The 26,992-nt window shown below is 24.5% G+C and overlaps 1 protein-coding gene across 1 annotated transcript in view; it reads left to right on the plus strand.

Annotated features, from left to right (window-relative positions):
• LOC117166874 (TATA box-binding protein-associated factor RNA polymerase I subunit B) overlaps nt 1-25,087 on the plus strand; it is a 32,858-nt gene extending 7,771 nt beyond the window's left edge. The window contains exons 5-10 of the mRNA XM_033351287.1: nt 1,347-1,474; nt 3,848-4,063; nt 7,070-7,296; nt 7,371-7,563; nt 14,597-15,037; nt 24,007-25,087. Coding sequence (XP_033207178.1) covers nt 1,347-1,474; nt 3,848-4,063; nt 7,070-7,296; nt 7,371-7,563; nt 14,597-15,037; nt 24,007-25,000 — 2,199 coding nt within the window. The 3' untranslated portion in view covers nt 25,001-25,087. The remainder of the gene's footprint in view (nt 1-1,346; nt 1,475-3,847; nt 4,064-7,069; nt 7,297-7,370; nt 7,564-14,596; nt 15,038-24,006) is intronic.
• Nucleotides 25,088-26,992: the final 1,905 nt, after the last annotated feature.

Here is a 26,992-nt window from a genome sequence, read left to right on the forward strand (position 1 = left end):
ATAATTTATCTTTTTTGATTGAAAATTTAATTATTTGGTTTAAAATTGGATTACTTTTTTGAAATTTAAGAATTTGGTTAAAAGTTCATACTTATTGGTTAAAAAATCAACTATTTTTATGAAAATTTGTTGGCTTCAAAATTTAACAGTTTTATTGACATTTTGTCCTTAGTTGATTAATAAAACCTTTTTTGCTTGAGCATTCTTATCTTTCAGAAATTTATTCTTCTTTGGCTAAAAATGACACTGCCTGAATAAAAATTAATCAGTTTTGATTAAGAAATGAAGTTCTTTTTGTTAAAAATTCAACTGTTCTTTAAAAAAGTTGGATTTTCGGCTCGAAAATTCAAACAATTGGAAAGAAAATTTAACTAATTGTTTGAAAATGTATGCATTTTGTTAAAAATTCATATTTTTAGGTTTAAAATTTCGCTACTTGTTTTTTTTTTTTTAAATTGAAAAGTTGATCATTTTTTTTTTTTCGCTTAAAAATTCGAAACTTTGGTTGAAAATGAAACTACATGATACAGAATTAAACTGTTTGATAAAAAATTCATTTTGACATTGAAAATTAATTCTCTAGAATGAAAATTTAACTACGCCATTACTGGTTAAAAATTGATCATTATTAGTTAAAAAGTGTACTATTTAGTTAACATTTTTTTGTTATTTTTTTGAAAATTCGTCTTTTTGTTAGAAAAATAATCTTCTTGGTTCAAAATTTAACTATTTGATTAGAAATTCATCTATTTGATTGAGAATTCGTATTTTTTGGTAGAACATTAATTCTTTGTCCTAAAATTGCGTTTTTTTAAATAACAATTTTGTAGAAAATCAATTATTTTGTAAAAATTTAAATTTTGTTTGTACAAAGCTTTTTTAATTGAAAATTAATTCTCTTGGGGGAAAATTTAACTAAACAATTTTTGGTTAATGATTTATCTTTTTTAGTTTAGAAATTTCGATATTTATTTTAAAATGTTTAGAAACTAGCACCACATGCACTGTCCAAATTACTTAGCTAAAAACTGGTTTAATTTTTTTTTAATACTTCTCATTGTTATGTATATGTATTCGTCTTTTTGTTAGAAAATTAATCTTCTGTGTTGAAAATTCGTTCTTGTTTTGTTGAATATTAATTTATTTCATTGAAAGTTTATCTATTTTGTTTAACAATCACCTGATTGGTTAAAAATTAATATTTTTGTTGCAAATTAATATTTTTGCGTTGAAAATTACACTTTTTATATATGTAACATAAAATCATTAGTCTTATTGTTTGCTCGAAATTTCTACAGAATATACATTTATAAATGCTTAATATATTTTTATATAATGTTTTTAAGGAGAAACTCTTGGTGGCAGAATACGATAAAGCGAGTTCAGCAAATGATTCATTAAGCTCATTCTCAGCGAATCAAAGTTTAGTCAGTCTGCAGTCCAGCTTTAGTCAAGGTTCCTCTACTAGAACGAGGTATGATAATAATTAATAGTAATTACTGTTATTTAATCATAGGTAATTTTTTAAATCCTCTTAAAACTAGGTGTGTCACTAAAATATCGAAAGTATTATATTTTGAACCAAAAATGTAAGAATTACATGTTCAGTTAAAATATATTTTTAATTTCAATCAAAAGCGTTTGAAATAACATTCTTAACAAAAGCAGACTAATTTTCAAACCAAAAAATACTAGATTTATACAAAATAATTCCACTTACTTTTTTTATTTGTTTTTTAGTAAAAATGGAATAGCTACACTTTCACTAAAAAAAGTGTAGTTAAAATATTTAAAAAACGAATTATTGACAAAAGAGTTATATTTATATCTAAAGAAATTATTTTTGATTTAAAATAATTAGCCTTCAACCAAAATAATTATATTGGGCCAAATAGTTAAATTTTCAACGAAAAAATGCATTTTCTACCCAAAAAGACAAATTTTCAACAAAATAGATTAATTTTCAACCAAGAAAAAATGGATTAATTAAATTTTCAGTTTAAAGATAAATTTTCAGTAAACAAATATAATTATCAACCAAGGAATGTATTTTTTACCAAAAAGATTAATTTTCTACAAAAAAAATAATCATTTAAAAAAATACATGAATTTTCGGACAAAATTTAGAATTTTTAAAGGAATAATTTTTTCGAAGAAACTTATTTTTTATTTCAAAATCCATACTTTGATCTTAAAAAGTCAACTATAATCTTCTTTGGATGAAAAATCAAATATTTTTTAAATTTATTTAAAAAAAATGAAAATTCGTCTGTTTTAAGAGAAATTTCATATTTTTGGATAAAAATACAATTATTTGTTAAAGGCTTTAACATTTTTGAAAAAGACTCTTCCTGTTTTGTTAAAGATTCGTCTTTCTGGATTAAAAATTAAATTTTTTCCGTATAAACTTATTTCTTGTTTAAAAATTCATATTTGGATCGTAAAAAGTCAACTGGAATCTTTCGAAACAGAAAATTTACCTGATGTTTGAAAATTTATCGGTTTGATTTAAAAAATCATCTATTTTAGTAGAAATTTCTTCTTTTTTTTATTAAAGTGCAACTTTTTGGTTAAAAATGATTATTCTTTGCTTGATAATTTAACTATTTTGCTTGAAAGATTTGGTTAAATCACTTTGTTAAGAAATCTTTTTGTAAAGGATTTATATTATTAGCTTAAAGTTCATCTCTTTGGTTGAAAGTTTAACTATTTTGTTGAAAATTAATGTTTTTTTAATGGAAAATTCAACTACTTGGGTAGAAAAATTACATTGTTTAAAATTAATTTTTTTGATTGTAGACTTATGTCTTTGGTTGAGAATTTAACTGTTTAGTAGGAAAGCCTTTTCTTGGTTTAAAATTAATGTTTTAACTGAAAATGTAACTCCTCCACTTTTTTAAAATTGATATTTTTGAATTCGAAATTCTCCTTTTGTGGCACAAAATAATTCTCATGTTTTGAAATTTCATTTTTGTCGGGTGGCAATGCTTAATTTTCGTGGAAAATTAATTTTTTGCATGAGTCAAAATTTTTTTGTTTGAAAAATCAATTTATGTAGGGAAAATTCATCTTTCAGGTTGAAGGTTCAACATTTTAGAAATACTTTTATTTCTTTCTTGAGTCAAAAATCTTTATTTGTTGAGAATTCGTCATTTTGTTAAAAAAATTTTTTGAATAAATTTGATCTTTTTTGATTGAAATATAAACTATGACACTTTTTAGTTGGTAATTTATCTTTTTGGGTTAACAATTTAACTAGTATGTTAAAAATTTAATTATTTATTTGAAAACTCAAGTATTTTATTAAAAAGCCCTCTTTTATAGTAGAAAAGAAATTTTTTGTTTAAAAGAAATTAATAAAGATCTAATTTGTGTCTCAACTACTGTTTTATTTCGTTAATAAAAGATCATATGTTAAAAGTATTACATGATTAAAATGATAGTATTTAAATATTAAAATTTAATGAAATTATTCAATTTTGAGAGCTTCTGATTAAACATTTTTTTATTTCGAATGATGGAAGTTCAATTCTTTTTCATTTTATTCGAATTATTATCCTTTTATCAAAACTTTAAATAAATTGTAATACTTTTAGTATTAAAAATGATTAATTATTCCTCCAAGAAAAAAATATAATCTTAATATTTAACAGTTTCTTTAATAATGGATTTTTAAATTGTTTATATTTTTAATGTTGGTAAATAAAATTCTAGAAATTTGAACGCTTTTACTGCTAATTTAATTAATATTAAACAAATGCAAAATAAACATAATATGATTTCAATGATTTTAACGAATGGATAGGTATATTCTGCAGAGATTTAGCCATGATAATAATTTTTTTAGAATGATGTTCAACAAAGGGGCTATAGAAGAAAAAAAGAAAGTAAAAGAATTATCAAAGAAAGTTTCATATTCCGAACGTAGGAGATATAAAAAACACCACATAACTACACAGTATAAACAAGGACCGCAAGTAATTACACCCATGAAATTGTGGGTGATACTCTACTTGGCTCTGAGAATTCACGGACAAAACATACACCTGTCTGATATGCTACGGTATGGACATTTAATCATTTTTACTTTTAAATCTCAATAGAAGATCAAATATATGAAATTTTTACAAATAGTAGAGAATAAACTAAATTTCCCAATTAAAATGCGACCATCAAACCGTCGCATTTTAAATTTAAAAATACCAACATAACCTATAATTGCTCAAATGAACGAAATATTCTTTGAATTGATTTTTTAATAACAATAACAATTTTAGACGAAAAACACTGATATAATATAACAAAAAATTATTTATGATGGAAAATATTCTTTTAAACCTAATTTTTTTCATTAAAAATAACATTTGTAGGGCGAAGAATGATAACATAACCTAAAATTGTTTTTAAAACACCAGCTGTGAATTCGATTACGGAAATATCTTTGTTTCCTTTTTGAGGAAGTAAAAGTAAAAGAAATAGAAATAGGTAGATCAGAAATTCTTGAATAAAGGAGCCGCAACTTCCTTATTCTTCAATACATTTTTTTAATCTTCTAGGTAAATCCATTCGTCTCGAGAAATCTTTTCCCTTGTTGCATCAATTTTAAATTGTGTTAATAAAAAAAGATAAATAATAAAAAAAAACGATTTTTTAAAAGTATTTTTGAATGATCATAACCTCCTCACTTTTCAGTAAAATGAATCAATATCATAGATTAATCGATTCGCCTAAAATCAACAGATATCTTATATTCTTGCATACATTTTTAATTATGTGAATGGAAAAAGTCTGACTACAAAAAACTGATAAAACTGGTAAAAAAACTGTAAAAAAACGGTTAAAAAATATTTGTAGAAATCGTCCGAATATAATTTACAAAAACAATTACAAATTTCCGATGAAAAACACTAACGTAATTTATAATTGTTAGAAGATTGTAAATTTTGTTCAAACTATATTGATTTTCGATGTAAAATTCCATTATAATCTAAAATCATTAAAAATTTATGTTTTAAATATGATGATTTTTTAATTATAAATTTCCATTTCCAACGAAAAACACTAACAAATTCCGACATTCTTCAAACATGTAAATTTAGTTATTTCAAACAAAAAGCATTGAATTAAAATCTAATAGTTTTTTTGTTTAAAATAAAAGATTTAGCTGTAAAATGCTAAAATAAACTAAAAGTTTTGAAAAGTTTTAAATTTTCTTTAAAGTATAATTTTGTTAACAAAAAAACGCTAACATAATCTAAAATGATTAAAAAATTCTAAATCTTGTTCAAATTATAACTATTTTCGTTTTTAAAATACCAACTTTATGTGAAAAATTTTAACATAACCTTAAATTGTTAAAATTCAGGAATTTTCTTCGAATTTTGTTATTGTGATTATTATAAATACCAATTTTCGACGAAAAACACTTGTATAATCAAAAATTGATCAAAGGTTATAAATCTTATTTACATTATAATGATTTTTGTTTTAATCAGTTTTCGACGAGAAACACCAACATAAGTCAACATTTTTAAGAGAATTTAAATCTTGTTCAAATTATAATTATTTTTGCTTTAAAATGCCAATTTTTGTGTAAAATGCTAATGTAACTTAAAATTATTGGAAAATGCCTTTGAAATCTAACAATTCCTTAACTGAAATACCCATTTTCGGGGTAAAGCCCTAGTATAACAATTGTTGTATATTGGAAATTTTGATCATGATTTTCGTTTAAAAATATTAACTTCTAGTGAAATAAATTAACAGGCGCTATTTTTCAAAGAGATATTCAGTCTGTTTTTAAACTTTATGATTTTACATTCAAATCTGTTTGAAAAATACATATCATTATATCACTTTTTTTTAGATAATTTCGAACTATTTTCTAGGTTTATTTGTTTATTTCGTTTGAATTGAAGGTAATAAAAGTATAGTTTTTATGCGATTCTTGAGAAAATTTAAATCATTTTTCAAACTGTCAGATATTTAAAATCAAAATTTGAATAAAGAAATTCATCTTTAAACAAATAGTTGAATTTCAAAAAGATTTCAATTTTAAATAAAAAAAGTTAAATTCATACACAAAATTCATCCAAAGAAACAAATTTTTAACAAAATAGTTGATTCCTCAACCAAAACAGATTTGAATTTTAAACCAGTTGTAATTTTAACAAAACCAAATTACATTTCTACCAAAAGAGATAAATTTTCAACATAATTCTATTATTTTTATTTTTGTATTTAATTTTTATTTACCCAAGAAAAAAACAATTTTCGATAAATTATAATTTGATGGGAAAAATAGAAAATTGTTCAGCAATTTTTTTAATTTTACAGAACTTTTTAAAAATTTAGGAAAAATTGTTGTCAGTTTAAAAGATATTTAGAACTTTACAAAGCTTGTGAAAAGTCTGAAATATTTGATAAATTTTCGAAAATCTTTCGAAGTTTTAAAATATTATTAATCCAATCAAAACTTCCGAAATTTCTACTTAAATTCCTAAATATCTTTTAAAATAAAAATTTTGGAAATCTTATGTAATGTTTTAAAATCTAGTTAAATATTATCTTCCAAGGATTTTTTAAATCTTGAAACTACTCAAAATTCTTTAAATAGTTCTTAATATTTGCTTTAAATTGTCCAAAAATGTAGAAATTGTTTAAAATTTTGTTTAAAATTTGGCTTCAAAATTTTATTTCTGAATTTTCATGAATCTACATTTTGTTTAACGTTTTTTGAAATATTGGCAAATTTTTTATTATTTTAGAGATTTTTGAAAACTTCTAAAACCTTGAAATATATTTTGGAACAATTAAAAAAATGGGCTTAAACTTAAAGCTTAAATAATAATTAAGATGTTCTAAGCTTATGACCATAATTTAATTTTTTTCATCTTCAAGAGTAGTTAAGAGTAGAATAATTTCCAAATATTCAAAAACATATATAATTAAAATAATCTCTTTTATCAATAATGTTTATAAACATTCGAGATTTTCGTGAATTTCAATCCACGATTTTTTTTTGATAGGAATATATTTACAATAATTTTTATTTATAATTTTGAAACAGATATGGTCGAGAAGGACACTTATCTTATTACAAACTTGATAACTTACTTCCTCCCGAAGTTTCTATAACGAAGAAGGATATAAAAATGTTATCCCAATCCACTGAAATGACACACAAGGGATTCAGAAAAGTCGCTGCGGGTGTTGCACAATTTCTGGACGTTCAACTTGACCTGCCGGATTTCTCAACCCTAATCGAGCAGTATTGTCAGGAATTACAGCTTCCAAGTATTTAAGATTTTTGCTAAGTTTTTACATTTTTATGCAATTTTGACTAGAAATTAGGTAATTATATTTTTCAGGGGGAATTTTACTGTATGCGGAAAAACTGATGGCATTGTCTCCTCCAAATATGATTTTTGACTATAAAAGTTCCTGTACGCCAAACTATGAAGGCAGAGCAATGGCCTTTATTGTAGTTGTATTGAAAATTCTATTCGGCATGGATGGAATCACCGAATACGAAATCAGTAGAGTTGCTGAGAAAATAAACAGGTTTGTTTCACATTTCCAAGGGCTTTTCAATAAAGATTTCAGATAAATCTAAAGAATTTCACAAAAATTTAAGAATAAATCAGAAAAATTTCTCAAGATTTCGAAAGATATAAAAATTTTTTTAGAAAATTTCAAAAGTTTCTCTAATATTTCTGAGATTTCAGAAAGATATCAAACATTTCACAAAAATAAAGAAAATTTTATAAGATTTCTAAAGATTAAAAAAAATTCAGAAAATTTAAGAGACTTCGCATAGATTTCAAAGATTTTAAACAATTTAAAGAGATTTCAAACGATTTTCAAGGACTTTAAAGAATTAAAAAAAATTAAACAATTTTTTAAAGAACTTAAAAGATTTCGGAATTATTTAAATGATTTTTTAAAGATTGTGAAAATATTTCAAATTTTTCACAGATATTCCCAAAATTTAAAAATATTTCACTCGGTTTTTGAGCGAACACCGGATTTCAAAATTTCACAAAGATTTCGAAGTTTTCAAAAAATTTGACAAAGATTGAACAACGACTGGAAATTTTTCACAAAGATTTCAAAGTTTAAAAATATTTCACCTGATTTTTGAGTTTGCACCAGATTTCACAAAAATTTCACAAATATTTTAAAATATTTCAGAAAATGTCAAAGATTTCTCAAATAAAATATAAAAAAAATTTTAAATAAAAAATTAGAAAATTTCATAGTTTTTACATAAATTTTAAAGGTTTTAAACTATTTAAAGAAAACTTTTAAACTTTTCAAATGATTTCAAAAAATTTCAAAGATTTCACAAATATTTCTAAGATTTCAGAAAAATATCAAACATTTGACAAAAATGAAGACAATTTTACAAGATCTCTAAAAATTAAAAAAAAATCAGAAAATTTCCGAAATTTTGCAAAGATTTCACATGGATTTCAAAGATAATAAACAAATTTTTGTAAAGAACTTAAAAGATTTCATAAATTTTAAAATGATTTTTTAAATATTTCAAAGATTGCGAAAAGATTTCAAATTTTTCACAAAGATTTCAAAGTTTAAAAATATTTCACTCCATTTTTGAGTATGCACCAGATTTCACAAACATTTCAGAAAGATTTCACAAATGTTTTTAAATATTCCAGAAAATTTCAATGATCTCCCAAATATTTCTAAGATTTCAGAAATGTCAAAGATTCCACAAAAATTTTAGAAATTTCATTAGATTTCTAAAGATTAAACAAAAAAATTAGATAATTTCAAAGTTTTCGAATAGATGTCAAAGGTTTTAAACAATTTTAATAAATTTTAAAACGTTTCAAAGGATTTAGAAATTTTTTTCAAATATTTCGCAAATATTTCTAAGGTTTCAGAAAGATGTAAAACATTTCACAAAAACGAAGAATATTTTACAAAATTTCTAAAGATTAAAAAAAATCCGAAAATTGAAGAAATTTCGCAAAACTTTTACATAGGTTTCAAAAATTGTAAACAATTTAAAGAGATTTTTAAAAGTTTTTAAGAATTTTAAAGAATTTCAAAAATTTTAACCACATTTTTTTAAGAACTTAAAAGATTTCAGAAATATTCAAATGATTTCTTAAAGCTTTCAAAGATTTCAAACTTTTCACATATATTCCCAAGATCTAAAAATATTTTACTCGATTTTTGAGCGTAGAACGGATTTCAAGATTTCACAAATATTTCGAAGGTTTTCAAATAATTTAACAAAGATTGAACAACGAATTGAAAATTTTCACAAAGATTTCAAAGTTTAAAAATATTTCACTCGATTTTTGAGTATGCACCAGATTTCACAAAAATTTCTGAAAGATTTCACAAATATTTTTAAATATTTCAGAAAATTTCAAATGTTTCACAAAGATTTCAAGGATTTTACGAAGGCTTGTACACCAGATTTTGAGAGTGATCAACTTCTCGAATATTTCTAATGTAACTTGTAATTATTTTCAATAAGTATACATACCTAAAACATATTTTTGATCAAATTTTTGATAAACTCATGCATCGTGCATAGCAAATTTCAGACTCTTGATATATTTTTTTAGATTAAAATTCAGTGCTGTGCATGGATCCAAACGAAATTTTCTCTACATTTCCTTACTGCCAGTGAAACAAAATGATTTCGATCCAATCATAAATTAATTTAAGATATATAATTTTCTCAAACCAAATTTTTCTGAAAAATAATGTTTTCTATCTGTAAAGAAATGGAACGAAAGTTTCGTTCGGATCTCTCATGTTGTAGCAAATGAAAAACTATTAGTATAATAAATAAAACCTAATTTAAAAAGTAATTTGTTCGTAAAGAATATTTTCTTGAAATTTCAATGTGAGCTTAATTGATAATATTCTCTCAATATTCTATCAAATTCTATCAAATTGAATTTTCAACAAAATGCATGAATTTCCAACCAATTAGTTGAATATTGAACTAAAGAAGACCAAATTTCAACAAAAAATTGAATAGTCCAATTTGCAGAATAAAAAATGTAGTTACATTTTTTATCAAAATAGTTGAATCTTCAACTTAAAAAGATGAACTTTCATTCAAATAATTGAATTTCTGACCAAAAAAATTAGCAACAAAAAAGTTGCACGTTTAAACCAAATTTTCTATAAAACAGTTATTTTTTAACCAAATAGTTCAATTGCAGATCAAAGAGTCGAATTTTCTACCAAAATAGTTAATTTTTCAAGACAAAAAGATCATTTTTTACAAAGCAATTGGATTTTCAACCTAAAAATATTAATATTCAAAGGATCAAAATAGTTCATTTTTTCCACCAGGGATTCGAATTCTCGACCAAAATAGTTAAATTTTCAAGACAAAAAAACATTTTTTTACAAAAAAATTTATTTTCAACCTTTTTCATATTTTTCATATTAATATTGAATATTCGACAAAAATACGATGGTTTAATTTTTAAGGCAAAAAGATAAATTTTCCATAAAATAGTTGAATTTTCAACCAAAATATACAAATTTGCAAGAAACCAGTTAATTTTCTAATCAATAGTTCAATTTTTCACAGAAAAATCTAATTTTCTAACAAAATATTAAAATTTTTAAGCAAAAAAGATAATTTTGTACGAAGAAATTAATTTTTGACCAAATAGTTGAATATTTTTCCTAAATACGATGTTGGAATTTTCAAGACAAAGAGATAAATTTTCTACCTGAAAATGTACGTTTTCAACAAAAAGTTAATTTTTAACGGAGCAGTTTAATTTTCAAGGAAATAGTTGAATTTTATACAAAAATGGTTCAATTTTCAACCAAATAGTTCAATTTTCCATAAAAAACAGTTAATTTTCGAATTCTCGAACAAAATATTAAAATCGTTAAGCTAAAATGATAATTTTCTACAGAGAAATTAATTTTTAAACAAATAATTGAATATTTTTTCTAAATCCGATGGTTGAATTTGCAAGACAAAAAGATAAATTTTCTACCCAAAAATGTTAATTTTCAACAAAAAGTTCATTTTTAACTGAACAGTTTAATTGTCAACCAAATAGTTCATTTTTCCACCAATTTTTCGAATTTTCTGTCAAAACATTTCAATCTTCAAGCCGAATAGATAATTAAAAAAAAATTCGACCAAATAGTTGAATATTGAATAATAATAGTGTACATTCTACCGAAATATGATAGTTGAATTTGTAATAAAATTTTTTTTTTTCATAAAATAGTTGAGTTTTAAACCAAAAAATATAAATTTTCATCAAAAAAGTTATTTTCCAACCAAAAAGTTTAATTTTAAACAAAATGGTTGAATTTTATACTAAAAAATCCGCCCGCCTCGCGGGACAATCTCATAGCGCGCTGCGCGCGCGGCTCGCAAGTTTGAGCGCGCCTAGGGCGCGCGATTGTTGGTTCTCGCACTTCGCGCTCGATAATATATTTATCTCGGGCCCCGCGCTCGATAATGTATTCACTTCGCGCTCCGCGCTCGGTCTTTGTATATTGCTTACACTTGTGCACAGATTTTTTTAAACTAAAAGTCAAAACATCGACAACAGTAATTTGGTGATAGTGACTTTTTTTGTTAAAGCTCCTTCGGTTTTAACGAATACATTCTCATTACGTTTCTCGTGCTTCGCACTCGAATTTGTATCTCAACTTGTATATGATTTCCATAAATGTATATTATTACAATTCATAACATGCATTGATATTAAAACATATGTAGTTTCATTGTCTCTTTAAAAAAAATGTGCATTATTTAAAAAAGTTTGTTATTAAACATTTTACTGCAACATCTGCCGGTTTTCCAAAAACTGAATTTACTCATTTCCAATTTTATTTTTACGATTTAAACGTAGCACATACGGTCGAAACACAAGCCTTACCTTTTTTCAACTTCTGAATTAAATCCCTACCTTAGTGGCCAACAAAACTTCGATTAACGAGGGTTTGGGGGCGGGGGTGGGAGGCGGTTTTTTTCAACCAAGAGTCATAGCTGGTTAGTGTTTTATGCTGAGAATTTCAAACAACCTTCAGTAGCGTTGTGTTAGTTGAAAAATGTTGAAAAATGTTGAAATCGCCTAAGTTTCATGAAATAATATTAGCTGAAGATGTTTCAATATTATATATGTTATTAAAGAACGACATTTATTCGGAACTTTATGATATTTGCAGCAAAATTCATAATTTTTTTATTAATCTCATGATCTTTTAAACAAATTTAATAAACAAACGCATTATTCGGGCATTTGTCGACAGAAAAATTCGGTTTCTTCAATGCCAGTCTTTTCAGATGGGAAGTTGATAAGAATTTCAGCAACATTCATAATAAGTTGATAAATTTTATTATTTCTTTAAACAAATTAAATAAACAAATGCATTAATCAGGCATTTATCTACAGAAAAATTCTTTTTTTTTTGTATGTCAACATTTTAAATTAGGATATCGAAAAAAATAAATTTTCCATCGGCATATGCTCGAATAATGCATTTGTTTTTAAAAATATATCAAATTTATCAATCCATCATGAATTTTGCTGAAATCATCATGAACTTCCCAATTAAAACGACTGAAATCGAGAAAAACTAATTTTTCCGTCCACAGATGTCCGAATAATGCATTTGTTTGTTAAATTTATTTTTAAAAATCATCAAATTAAATCAATTAAAAGTCTGATATTGAAACAAAAAAGAATTGTTCCGTCGATAGATGCCCTAATAATGCGTTTGTTTATTAAATTTGTTTTTAAAAAATCATAAAATTGGTCAAAAAATTATGAATTTTGCTAAAATTGTCATGAAGTTCCCAACTGAAAAGACTGCCACTGAAAAAAAAACCGAATTTTTCTCTCGAGAAACGCCCAAATAATGAATTTTTTATTAGATTTGTTTGCAAAATCATAATATTAATCAACAAATTATGAATTTTAGTAAAATTATCATAAATTTCCTACTTGAAAAAAATTGACATAGAAAAAAACGAATATTTCTGTCGAAAAATGCCTGATTACTACATTTGTACATTAAATTTGTTTATAATATAAACAATTATAATTGGAAATGAAATTTTTTACATAATATTGTTTAAATTCCAATTTCTTGCAACATAACTTGAAAAAATGTGTAATTATGGAAAATCGTAGAAAACATGTTTTCAACAAATAATTTGTTGATAACAAATTTTTTTTGTACATTGTCTAATATTGGAATATCCTTAACTGATGCTATTTTATGCAACTTATGCGATTTCAACCATTATTCTGTTATTGACGAGCACCGGGAACGTCAAATAGAAAAAAGGACATTCTTTCGTCATATTTGTTTATTTATAAACAAATTGAAAACCTAGTTCAAAAATCAGACTGGACAACTCTCTAAGATATATTATTAGCTTTTTTCCCCCTTTTGTTTTTGTCGAAATTGGTAAAGATCTGTGGGCTGTACGTTATTTTGAACCAAACAAGTCATTTTTCTTCCCAATGAGTTTTTTTCATATCGTGCCTTACTTAGCTTAAAATGTTGAATTTCTTGTTTTTTTGAAATTTTGTTAATGCTATAACTCTGGTAAATTTTGTTTTTATAAAAAAAAGTCATGAGGATAAATTGTTCGTCTGCTTGAATACTATGAATATCCGTACAGAGAATTTTTTAATTAAAAAAAAAAAAATGGTCTCAAAAATTTTCAAAACACGCTCACTTTTTGAATTTCCACTCAAAATGGCTGGCTAACGAACTTGACTTTTATTTCAGAACACTAAAAGACTATACCAAAGGCCAATCCAATCTGTCAATTATTTCAAAAGTTATCGTGCTACAAACTAAAAATCTACACACACACACACACACACACACTCTCTCTCTCTCTCTCACACACACAAACACACACAGAGTCAGAGAGACTCATTCGTAAAAACCAGTTTTTCGATTTCAGGGGGTCTCAAAACGTGGACATTTGACAAAACGGGGGGGGGGGGCGGCGGTCAAATTTTACACAAATCTAATACCTTCTCTTGATGAGAATGTAAAAAAATAGTCCAATTTGCCACCGAAAAGTCGAATTTTCTATTAAAATATTTAGATTTTCAAGGCGAAAAGATAATTTTCTACAAAGAAATTAATTTTCAACACAATAGTTGAATATTGAATATTATATACTAAATATATTAATATTGAATATTCTGACAAACTACGATAGTTGAATTTTCAAGAGAAAAAGATACATTTTCTATAAAACAGTTGAATTTTATACCGAAATAGTTCAATTTTATACCAAAATAGTACCATTTTCAACAAAATGATTAAGTTTTCAAAAACAATAAGACAAATTTTTAACCAAAAATTAATAAAATGATTCACATTTAATCGAAAAATTGAGAAAAGGGGGAAGATTCTTGAAAATAGTGGAAAAAGAGGAATTTTGTTTGGAAGGGGAATAGTAAGAAGTCTAAAATACTGTCAGATGTGTAATTTGGGATATTTTACTTTAAAGTTAATATAATATCTTACATGTTTTTCCATTATTATTATTTTTTTTTTTAGTTTTAATTTCTTTAATTATTTCTTTTTTCAGGGAGGCCAGCGAAAGAGGAGTTCTTCTTTCGAGGCTCTTTAGTTTTCGCGAATGGCAGCGTTTCATTGAATGCCGTCGGAGTATTTTGTCAAATGTTCATTTTCCAACTAAACTTCGATATGACCCTGAATCTCCCGGAAATACTCACTTGTACCTCAGATTTTTAGGACTCATGCAGTCCAAAAAAGAGGGCGAACCACCCAGAATCACTGATTACAAGCACCGTATTCCAGAACTTCTAAGTAGCGGATTCCAGTCGTGCTTTGACGCATTAAATGAAAACATTCCTCCAGTGGACGAAATTACGATATTTCCTCCATCGTTAACGCCACAATTTTCTTACATTCAGCATCTCATGACCGACCCTCTTAATGATTTGCCTGACATTCTTAGGGTAAATTTTTTTGACACCAAAGTTGGATACACTACGAAACCGGAATTGTGAGTACCTTTTCGATTAAATTATACCTCATTCATTCAATTATGTGCTTTGAGAAATGAACATTTATAAGCATTTTAAATTAGGATTTAAAAAATCGTATTTTCTATCTTTATCAATAATAATTACATTATTTAAATTTAGCGGGAAATTTTTTCGCTTAAAATTGGAAAGGGCACTTAATTTAAATGCTTCTAGGTATAAAACCAACAATTTACAACAAAAAGATAAATTTCGAACCTAAGAAATGAATTTTTTCAAACTAAAATGATAAATCTTCAACCAAAAATATGAATTTTTAACCCAAAAGGTTAATTTTTTACCAAAAACTCATTTTCAAAAAAGTACATGAACTTTAATCGAAAAAAGATCCATTTTAAATCAAAATTAGAATAGTTTGAATGTTGAACAAAAAAAAAAAAATAATAATAATAAAATAATAATAATATATTTTTTTTATTGGGAATGGTTGGACTGCGATAGGCCACCTGGTAACCAAAATTCGAACTAGAAAGAATGGGTACTATTTTAAAGATCCATGTTAATTTCCGCATAAAAGTGCTTTGACGATTTTTTTGCGGAATTTAAAGTATTTATTGGATACTGAAAATAATTATTTTTTGGAAACAAAGGGGTTTAGATAGAATTTACATCGAATAAGGTAAAAGAACATATTTTTGTACAGAAATATTTTTCTTAAAAAAAAACCACTCATTGTTCCATTTATTGTGATTTTCAAAAGATTATAAACTTAAATGGATTATTTTAAAGTAAAAATGAACTCAAAGTAAATTTTCATCAATTTATACATGGAGTATTTACTATTTAAAAAGTGATCTAAAAGTTAGGATAGAATTCTTATTTAAATTTCAGTCACAGGGTGGCCGCTGGTCCAAAAAATGGGGAATCTTATTTATAGACAAAAATGTCTCTGTGATTCCCATAGTTTTTTAAATAATTTGTTAAATTGTGATCTTTTTCCATTCTATATGTCATTCATTTTAGAATGAGTATTTCCAAAATCTTCCACTTTATCAACTTTTTAATTTTAGATTTTAATCGTTAAGTGTACATTTTATTTTAAATAATTTAAAAATGCAATATTAAATACTTAAGCCATTAAAAATTAGAAGGGTTTGAAATCGAAGATTTTACATAAAAATATTTTTAGTTGATTAGCTGTCAATATAAATTAATAGTGATTTTTAAAAGTGAACTGTTCTTTAAGATTTAAAAAGTGAATAATAATTATTTTACAAGTCGATTCGAAATCTGTTTGCAATTTTAGAATTTCCAGTTTCTAACCTTAAAAATTATGTAAACATTCCAATTGGAAAGTCTTATTAGTTAAACAAATGTAAACGCCCGATTTAAACTTTATAAACTATTTTCAATTTTAAAATAACATTAAAATAATATATTCATAATTAAAAGCTTTTATTCAATTTCACGTACTATTTTCGTCTAAGATATATAATTTTTAAACCATTCAATTTGGAATTTTTTAATGAAGACAAATAAGAATTAATTCGTATTTCGAAATATCTGACTCTCTATTTAAAATCAGTAATTATAGTAAATATTAAAAACTACATTTTGAACGTTACATTTTAATTGTTCTATTTAAAAAAATTTAACTTGTAAGTAAGCATTGTTGAATTTCGGTGTAAATAGCCCGCGGCCTAATTTAAAACAAAATCTAGATTTTGGCAGATTTCGAACAAAAAATTTCAAAGCTTTTTAAGAATTTTAAATGGCTTCAGAAGATCAAAAAACATTTCCTATGAAAATTGAAAATGATTTTTATTTTGAAAAGATATTTTTGAGAGATTATTTAAAAAGATTTAGAAAGATTTACGAAATTATCAAAAATGAATGTGGAAGATTTTAAGGAAAATTATTTAATTTGGCGGAATAAATTTTTGGTTTCAATTGGATTAATTTTAAGGGATGTTTAAAAGTTCTAAAATAATTTCAAAAATAATAAAAAATGTAAACAACATGCAGATTTATCAAGATTTTCAAACAAAATTAGAAGCATTTTAAAGATTTTTTAACTATTTGATATATAAATAATTCGACCTGAATCTTTGAACTCTACAATTTATAAAAGTTAAAATTTTTTTTTGCAGTTTAAGTGCATTTAATTAAAAATTGCTCAGTTTAAAAGTGTTAGTAGCTTCCATTTTACACGTGTACATTATTAAGCATTTGAATCAGATTTGAATACAACATTATTAAATTAAAAAATTTTTAAACTTCAATTTTAAAAGTTTGAAATTCAAGAGTTCCACTTTGAGTGCTTTTAGTTTCTGCTCAGTTTTTATGCATTTAAATGAAAAAATTCTCGCTTTAGATTTCAATTTGTTAAATTTCATTGACCATGAAAAATGTTTGCGAATGGGGAAAAAACCGGGAAATGACCGGGAATTTTTTTCTTGAATTTAAACGGGTACCTTAAATCGTCTATTATTCGTATTCAATCATTGTTTTATACTTCGCAAAATAATGGTAAAAACACTTTTATACAAAAATTAATGTAAATTTTAAAAATGGTACCTACTTTTTCTAGTTCCTGTTTTCGGCACCAGGTGGCGAAACGGTAGACCACCATTCCCAATAAAAAGAAATAATTTCTGAACCGAGAATAGAAGAATTCAATTTTTAGTCAAAACAATCAATTTTCAAACCAAAATATTAATTTTAAACAAAACAATTCAATTTTAAACTAAAAAGATGAATTTTCTACCAAAAAAGATACAGTTTCAATAAAATATATAAAGTTTTCAACTAAAAAAGATAAATGTACATACCAAAACTAGAATAGTTCAATTAACAGTTAGAAAAGTCAATTTTAAACAAAAGAAGAAGAGTTTTCAGCCAAATCAATTTATTTTCAACTAAACATAAAGGTTTTCAAGCAAAAATTGAGTAGTTACATCTCAGTTAAAAAAAATATATTTTCAACTAAAAAGAGTCGAATTTTCAGTCAAAAGATGAATATCATATGAAAAAAAAATTAGAAACTAAATATTTTTTTCCAGCCAAAGAATTGAATTCTGAACAAAAAAAGTTAAATTTGGTACCAAACAGGACACTTTTTAAGGAAGAAGATAACATTTAAATGAAAAAACGTGAATTTTCCAGAGAAAATGGAATATTTAAGGTCAATTTTCAACTAAAAAAAAAGATTTTTCAACCAAATGCATGAATTTTCAACTAAAAAAAGATCAATTTCTGACAAAAATCAAATACTTAAATTTTTAGTTTGTAAAATGAAATTTCAACAAATAAAGAAAAGAATTTTCAACAAAGTAGTTACATTTTTAACCCCATAAATTAATTCATAACCAAAAAGATGAAGTTTCAACTAATGAGAGTACTCTTCCACCAAAAAAGATTGGATTTTAAACAAATAAATTTTCACCTAAAACAGATCAATTTTCAACTAAAAATAAATTAATTAAATTTTCAGTAAAAAACTTACTCTTCAATAAAATCCATCTAAATTTTCCATAAAATAGTCTAATTTTGAACCAAGAAGATTAAATTTATATCAAAAAAAAGAAAGATTTTCCGCAAAAAATGAAACAGTTACATTTTCCACTTCAAATTAATTATAAATAAGAAAAAACTAATTTTAAACAGGAAAGATTAATTTTCAACCAATAAGATGAATTCTCTACCAAAATAGACAAATTTACAACAAAGTATAGAAATTTGCATCAGAATGTTTGAGTTTTTAAAGCAATTTGCAACAAAAAAGAGGAATTAGTCACCAAAAAGATTAAAATAATATTCTCCCAAAAATTCGAATTTTCAATATAATACAGGAATTTTAAACCAAATATTTGAAGTTTCAACGTATGAAGATAAATTTTGAACTAAACATGTGCGAGTTAAATTTGTAGTTAAAACAATTAATTTTTAACTTGAAACAATAATTTTTGATCAATTAAATAAATTTTGAAAAAAATAGTTTTCAACTAAAATGATCACTCATCTGCCAAATAAATGAAATTTTAACAAATTGTGTTTAACTAAGTGTTGAATTTTCAACCAAAAAGGGTGAATTCTTAACGAAAAACGTGATATTTGATATTTCAACCAAAAGTCACTTTAATTTTATACAAAAATAGTTGAATTCAATAAAAAAAGATGAATTTTCAACAAATTAGTTACATTTTTATCGATAATAATAAAAGTAACTTCAACTTTAGTTTGTCGGAAATTCCCTAACTCTATCAAGTTTTCCCTGACATTATTTTAGCCTAGAATTTTTTTGTAAAAATATATGTAGTAATTATAATATCTCCGTTCGATCTTTAATGTTGAGCATATTCTCGAGAGCATTGGCTCAACATAAATTTTTGGGCATTTTTTTGTCAAATGGAAAATTCTTTCAGTTATGGGCTACCTATAGATTACGTCATCAATTTTGTTCTTTGTTTACCTACCCTCTATCCCGAAAAAAAACGTAGTCATCGTCTAAAGAGGGGTTTTATGTTTATAAATCTTTTAAAATAAAATTAACGTAGGTCACATATTGAATTAAAAAAAACACAGTTTAAATTCCTAAAATTTCAAGCCGAAATGTATTGCATTTTAAAAAAATAGTTGAATTTACAACCAAAAAAGATTATATACCCAAAGAAATGAATTTTCAACACAAAAAGACGACCAAATTGTAAAAATGTTTATGCCAAAAAGATAAATTTTTCGAAGACAGTTGAATTTTTCACAAAAAAGTGACTTTTTGAACAAGAAAGATAAATTTTCTACCAAGAAGTATGACTTCTGCCATAAAAGATTAATTTTCACATCAAAAGGATGAATTTTTAACAACATAGTTGAATTTTCACCCAAAAATGATGGCTCTAACAAAATAGTTAAATTTTCCCAAAATAATTAGATTTCTAACATAAAAATTGAATTTTTAATCAAATAGTTGAATTTTCAGCATACCAAGATGCATTTTCAATGAAATATTTGAATTTTCAAGGCAAATATATGAATTTTGTCGAAAGACAGTTGAGTTTTTATCAAAAAGGTTTATTTTCCATGAAGAAAGATGACTTTTCTACTATAAAAGATGAATTTTCAAAAAAATAGCCAAGTTTCTGAAATAAAAAGTCGGATTTTTTAGAAAACACTCGAATTTAAAATAGAAAAAGATGAATTTGTAAGAAGGGAGTTGAATTCTCAACTAAAAAGTTGACCATTCAATAAACAGGAATAATTAGCTAGCTTAAAAGGAAGACTTTTTAACAAAATAGTTGAATTTTGAACTTATAAAATATACATGATAAAGTTTCTACCAAGAATTAAATTGGTAAATTTAAAAATAAAAAGCCAAAAAAATATAAATTTTAAATAAAAAAGTTAATTTTCAACCGAATAGTTTAATGTGTAATTTTCTATGAACTTGTTGAAACGTCAACCCAAACAGATTAATTTAAAATCAAACAGTTGTATTGTTAACCAAAATTGATAAATTTTCTACCACAAAGATTAATTTTCAAAAAAAAAAAAATGGTAAATCATAAAAAAATGAATTTCCTAAAATGGAATTGAATCCAAAAGATGATTTTTTAACCCGAAGGATTAATTTCATGAAAATGAAATAGTTTCATTTTTAATTAAAAAGATTAATCTTGAAAAAATATTGATTTTCATTAAACTAGTAAACATTTCCATGAAGTTAATTGAATTTTCAACTAAAAGAGATGAATTTTTAACCAATCAGATCAATTTTGAACCAAAATTAGGAATTTTCCAGCAAGAAGATTAATGATTTTATAAAAAATACGAATTTTCAACAAAACGAAAATATGATTTTTTAACAAAAAAATTATTTTTCAACCAAACATTTAAGTTTTTATAAAAATCGTTCAATTAAAAAAAAGTTAATTTTTAAGCGAATAGTTTAATTTTCAACTAAATTGTTTAGTCCTCAAATAAAACAGGATAGCATTTAGTAGTTGCATTTTTAATCTAAAAGAATGCATTTTTAACCAAGATTAATTTTCGACAAAAAAATACGAATTTCTAACAAAATACATGAATTTTAAATTGGAAAAGATCAATTTTCAATCAAAATATCATTTTCAACCAAAAATGGAATGGTTACGTTGTTGGCTGAAAAAATTAATTTTCGACAACACGAAAAAACGAATTTTCAAGAATGTAGTTACGTTTTCAAAAAAATATGAATTTTTAACAAAGTAGTTAAGCAAAAGAGTTAAAGCCAAAAAATAATTTTTTAACCCCGATGATTAAAAAAAATGAATTTTTAACCAAATAGTTCAATTTTCAACCAAAAAGATAACTTTTCCAGCAAGAAGATTATGAATTTTCAGCAAAACGGAAATATGATTGTTTAACAAAACAATTCAGTTTCTACCAAAAATTAAGGTATTCATACAAATCGTTTGATTTAAAAAAAGGTTAATTTTCAACCCAATATTTTTATGTTCAAACAATTTTTTTAGTCCTAAAATAAAAAAGATTAACATTAAACAGTTGCATTTTTAATGCGAAAGGATTAATTATTTTAAACTAAGAAGAAAATTTCAGGGAATTTTGGTTTGTGCAATATTTTCTCTCTGTTGAAAAGTCGTCTTCTTTGCTGGAATTAAACTGTTTTTGACTAAAAATTAAAATCTTTTTTGTTTGGAATGAAACTGTAATTACTTGGTTAAAAGTTAAAAAAAATTAATTTTTTGGTTGAAGGTTCATCATTTTAATTGAAAAATCATCTCTATGTTTGAAAACTAAGTTGTTTTGTTGAAAATTCGGTTTTTCCTTGGCTGAAAATTAATATTTTTGTTGATGATTTAATTATTATAGTTGAAACTATTTTGTTGTGAATATTTAAAAAAAATTAAAAAAGATTTGTTTCCTAAACTGAAAATGTAATTATTCCATTTAAATATTCCACCCTTTTGGTTTAATAAGTCATCTGTTTATTTGAAAAATACTTTTTTTCAACTGAAAATATAACTAACGATTTCAATTGGATTTTTTTAAATTTGTCTTTTTAGTACAAAATTGAACTATTTCGTTGAGAATTAATGTATTTTGTTGGAAAATCGTCTTCTATGGTAGAAAGTTAATCTTTTTTTGGAAAATTAATCTTTTTGATTAAAAATTTAAGTAATCCAGTCAAATATTCATCATTTTATTGAAAAAATTTTCTTATTGTTTAAAAATACAACTATTCCAGTTGATAATTCATAATTTTAGTTAAAAATTCACCAGTTTGGTTAAAAAGTAATATTTTTAAAAAATTTATCTTTTTAGTACAAAATTTAACTATTTCGCTCAGAATTCATATATTTTGTTGGAAAATTCTCTTCTTTGTCAGAAAATAATCTTCTTCTTGGAAGATTAATCTTTTTTGTTAAAAATTCAAGTATTCCAGTAATATATTCATCATTTTATTTTTTTAAATTATCTTATTATTTAAAAATCCCACTATTCCAGTTGAAGTTTCATTATTTTAGTCGACAATTCATCTCCTTATTTCAAAATTCAACTATTCCAGTTAAAGTTTCATAATTTTAGTTAAAAATTCATTGGGTTGGGTCAAAATTAATTGTTGTATACTGAAAATTCATCTATTTTGTTCGAAAATTGTGTTTTTTTTTGTTAAAATTAATATTCTTCTTCGAAAATTTATCTTTTTGGTTGAAATTTCAAGTATCTCCATTAAATAATGTTAATATATTTTCTAATTAACTTTTTGGTTAAGAACTAAACTATTAAAAGTAAAGATTCATCATTTCAGTTGAAAATTCATCACTTTGATTAAAAATTTAACTATTTTTTTGAAATTTTTTTTTTTTTTTATCATCAATTTTTTTTTAACTGAAAATTGAGCAATTTCAATTAGATTTCAATTTTTGTTTAGTTCTAAATTCAACTATTTGCTTGAAAATTCAAGTATTTTTTAAAAAATTGTCGATTTTGGTAGAAAATTAATCTTATTGTTTTAAAATTCTTATTTACTTGAAAATTCAACTATTAAAGTTAAAGATTCATAATTTTAGTTGAAAATTCATCACTTTGATTAAAAATGCAACTATTTTTTAAAAATTTCGTTTGTTTTGTCAAAAATTAATGTTCTTTAACTCAAAATTTAACAATTTCAATTAGGGTTAAATTTTTTAGTTCTAAATTCAAATATTTTGTTGAAAACTTAAGTATTTTCTTGAAAAATGGTCGTTTTTGGTAAAAAATTAATCTTATTGTTTTTATATTCTTCTTTTTTACTTGAAAATTCAACTATAAAAGTTACAGATTCATCATTTTATTTGAAAATTGATTTTTTTGGTTTAAAAATTGAACTATTGCAGCTGAAGTTTTATCATTTTAATTGAGAATTTATGGCTGGTTAGAACTTTTTTGTGTGTGAAAAATCAATTATTTTAACTGAAAATAAAACTATTCTACTTTTGATGGAAACAGATCTGTTTTAGTTGAAAACTCAACTATTTGGTTGAAAATTTACCTTTTTTATTTGAAATTCAACTATTTGGTACTTTACAGATAAATTCACGTAATAAATTGTTACGTTCTTAGCATTATTTAATTATTTCATTATTGTATAGCGCTAATATATTAAAGAACATATTTTAATAAAATGTGTCAGAGCTTTATAAATTAAACGTATTAACTGAAGCCCCAGAAACTGAAAAAAAAATTATTTATAAGAAACCCGCGAAACTGTATACATATTCCGACTTGATTCTTTAAAAAAAAAATCGAAATTTTGTAATGGCTCCGCACCATGAAAAATTATATCTGGAAAAAACCTGGACTTGTCAGGAAATTATTCTCAAGATTTGAGTAGAAATCCACTGACCCTCCCCCACCCGAATTTATTAAATGCAGTTTTTAGCGTGACCCCGAAAATCAGTAGGCTCCCTGAAAGTACATAAATATTAAAATAATCTAAAAAAATGCTTAGATTACAGGAGCTGGCTGCACAATGCGACATTGAACTTACGCTGGCGGACACCAGTTTGCACTTTATCGGGAAAAAAGTATCGGAATTTGAGCAATCAAGAATTCCAAGCGTGCAGAGTTTGAGTGAGAAGGTAATAATCCAATATCCCGATGAAAATACAAATGTTAAAAGCGAAAATCCATTTGATTATCTTCACAGAAAAACTGCAAGTGAAATTACAGTTGATAAAAATAAGAAAAAGTACTACGATAATGTTAAGTTTGAAACTAGCGAGAGTCCAGAATTCAGTTTTTATGATGAATTCTTGTTCGATCAAGTTGGAGAAAATGGAAAATTGTTACTTCCAGTCGACAGCGGCTCTGGAAATGAAAACCTTGCTGCTTCCGTGGGTAAAATTGATTTAGCACCCTTGGAAAAAGATTCTCTTTTGAAAGAACAGTTTTGTAAAACGTACAATCTCAGCTTATCGAAACGCGAACAAAAAGCTGCGATGCAACCTGACGTTGTTTTAAGTAAAAGACGCCATGTGCAAAAAACCTTTAGTCGCAATGATCAGGGAAAATTTGTGAGAAATTCTAAACGCAAATCGCGATGTCAAGAGCATAAATATCTGGAAGGTTATGTTAAGTGTGAGTCAGAGCAAGAAAGTGTCGTTTCAGTTTCTGAAGATGAAGATGTTGATGAAAATCCTATTGATGCCGAAATTGAAACTAAAATTTTTAGACCCTTCAAAGATTATTGGATGTACAATTGTATTTTCAGTCGTGTGAAACCGAAAAACTTTGAATTATTTGAGAAGGAACTGCCAGTCAGTTTTCGTTGGTTGCTGCGAGAATGCGCTGACGTTACTGAAATGTCAACAGAAGATTTGTATGAAGAGATTTGCCTCGTAGAAGCTTATTATTCGCACATTTTTAAACCTGAAAATGAGAAAAAGAAGAGGAAGAATTCGATAAACACGGCGTATCGTAATACTATTTTAAAAAAGTGGTGACAACAATAAATTGTAAAACTTAAAAGACTTTGTCGGCTATACGTGTACAAAAAAATCTTTTCGAAATAGAAAATAATCATAAATTTATACGAATTTTTTATGTATTTTTTCCGTTTTTTAACCAATTAAAGAGTTCAGCTTTGATCGAATTTATGCCACTCGAAATATTTTATTTAAAATACTTTAAGAAGAAAAATAAAAACTCACTTTTCTTCTGAATTTTGCGGTGATTTGTATTTGAAAATAATTCTGTATTATTGAAAATAAAAAAAAATTGCCTATAAACTATAAAAATTTCTATTTCTTTTCCCCCTTTTTTTCGTTTTCCACTTGAATGAAAACTGAATTAAAAAAACTCAATAAGAAAGTTCAACTATTTTTGCATGGAGGCTAATTATTTTTTGTTTAAAAGTTTAATTTTTTTGTTTTGGTTGATAATATGTCTTATTTATTGCTAAATTTTATTATTTAGTTTCAAATTCAATTATTTGGCGGAAAAATCAATAATTTTATTAAAAATTCATCCTGTTTGGAAAGATGCAATTTCTACTAAAATAGATGAATGTTTAAATTAAAGATTAAAATTGAGAGGAAATGTATGAATTTTCATCGAAAAAAGATTTCTGTTGATTTTTCAACACTTAAATATAAATTTTAAGCAAAAAGTAAATTTCCTATAAAATAATTGATTATTAAACGCAAAAAGGACTACTTTTTAACTAAATTGTTAAATTTTCAGGATTACTGTAAAATTTCATTTTGAAAATTTCCTACCCAGGTGAAAAAGTTATATATTATGTATGTGTAGTAGTCAAGAAAATGATATATTTTATTTGTTTTATAAATTTTTATGTATAAAATAAATAAAAATTATCATTGTTTTGTCCACTATATATAAACTATATACAATATCTTTTTCACCTGGGTAATTTTCCCCTGATTACTTTTTCATTTTTTCCGGCCATTAATATTTAAAGACTTCTCCTTTTCGAAACTAATTAAGAAGTTCAGCTTGGATCGAATTTATGCCACTCGAAATATTTTATTAAAAATATTATTGTAAAAAAATTATTATAAATTAATAATTATAAAAAATGAATTTTCGTCTGAATTTATTCAGCGATTTATTTGTATTTGAAAATAATTCTTTATTATTGAAAATGAAAATAAACATTGCAGTGCAGAATTAAGTGTGTAGTTATAAATAAAAAAAGGGTGCAGTACAACTCTAACTTTTCAACTTGAAAGTTAGTTTTCAAAGCGCAATTTCCAATTTCATAAATTAATATTTGAAAATATTAAAAATAAATTTGAAATTTCATGTACACCATTATTCTTTAGCCTATAAATTATAAAAAAAATTTTATTTCCTTTCCCCTTTTTTCTCGTTTTCCACTTGAATGAAAATTGAGTGAATAAAACTCAATAAGAAAATTCAACTATTTTTGGATGAATGTTAATAATTTTTTGTTTACAAGTCTTATTTTTTATTTTTGGTTGATAATCCGTCTTATTTATAGCTAAATTTTATTATTTAATTTCAAATTTTATTATTTTTCTGAAAAATCAATAATTTTATTAAAAATTCGTCCTCTTTGGTTAAAAACAAGTCTTTTTGGGTTACAAATTCGCCTAATTTGTAGAAAATCGTATTCTTGGCTTGAAATATAAGAAATTGTGTGGAATTTAAAAGAAGAAATCTTCAAAAATAAGTTTTAAAAACTTTTAATTCGTATTTAAAGAACAAAATTAAATCATTTTTGAGAGAAATTGAATCATTTGAGAAGTTTAGAAGTTACAGAATTTAAAATACAAATTTTTCATCCAAGAGTGTTTGTTTTGGTTGAGAATTCGTTTTTTACATAAAAAAATCAACTAGTTAGTTTCATGTTATTCTATTTTTTTGGTACTTTTTTGTCTTTTTTACTTGAAAATTCAACCGTATTTGGTTAAAAATTAAACTATTTGAAGATGATATTTTTTGTTGGAAAT

This window comes from Belonocnema kinseyi, chromosome 2 (assembly GCF_010883055.1).
Source record: "Belonocnema kinseyi isolate 2016_QV_RU_SX_M_011 chromosome 2, B_treatae_v1, whole genome shotgun sequence".
In the NCBI taxonomy this organism is placed as follows: domain Eukaryota; kingdom Metazoa; phylum Arthropoda; class Insecta; order Hymenoptera; family Cynipidae; genus Belonocnema; species Belonocnema kinseyi.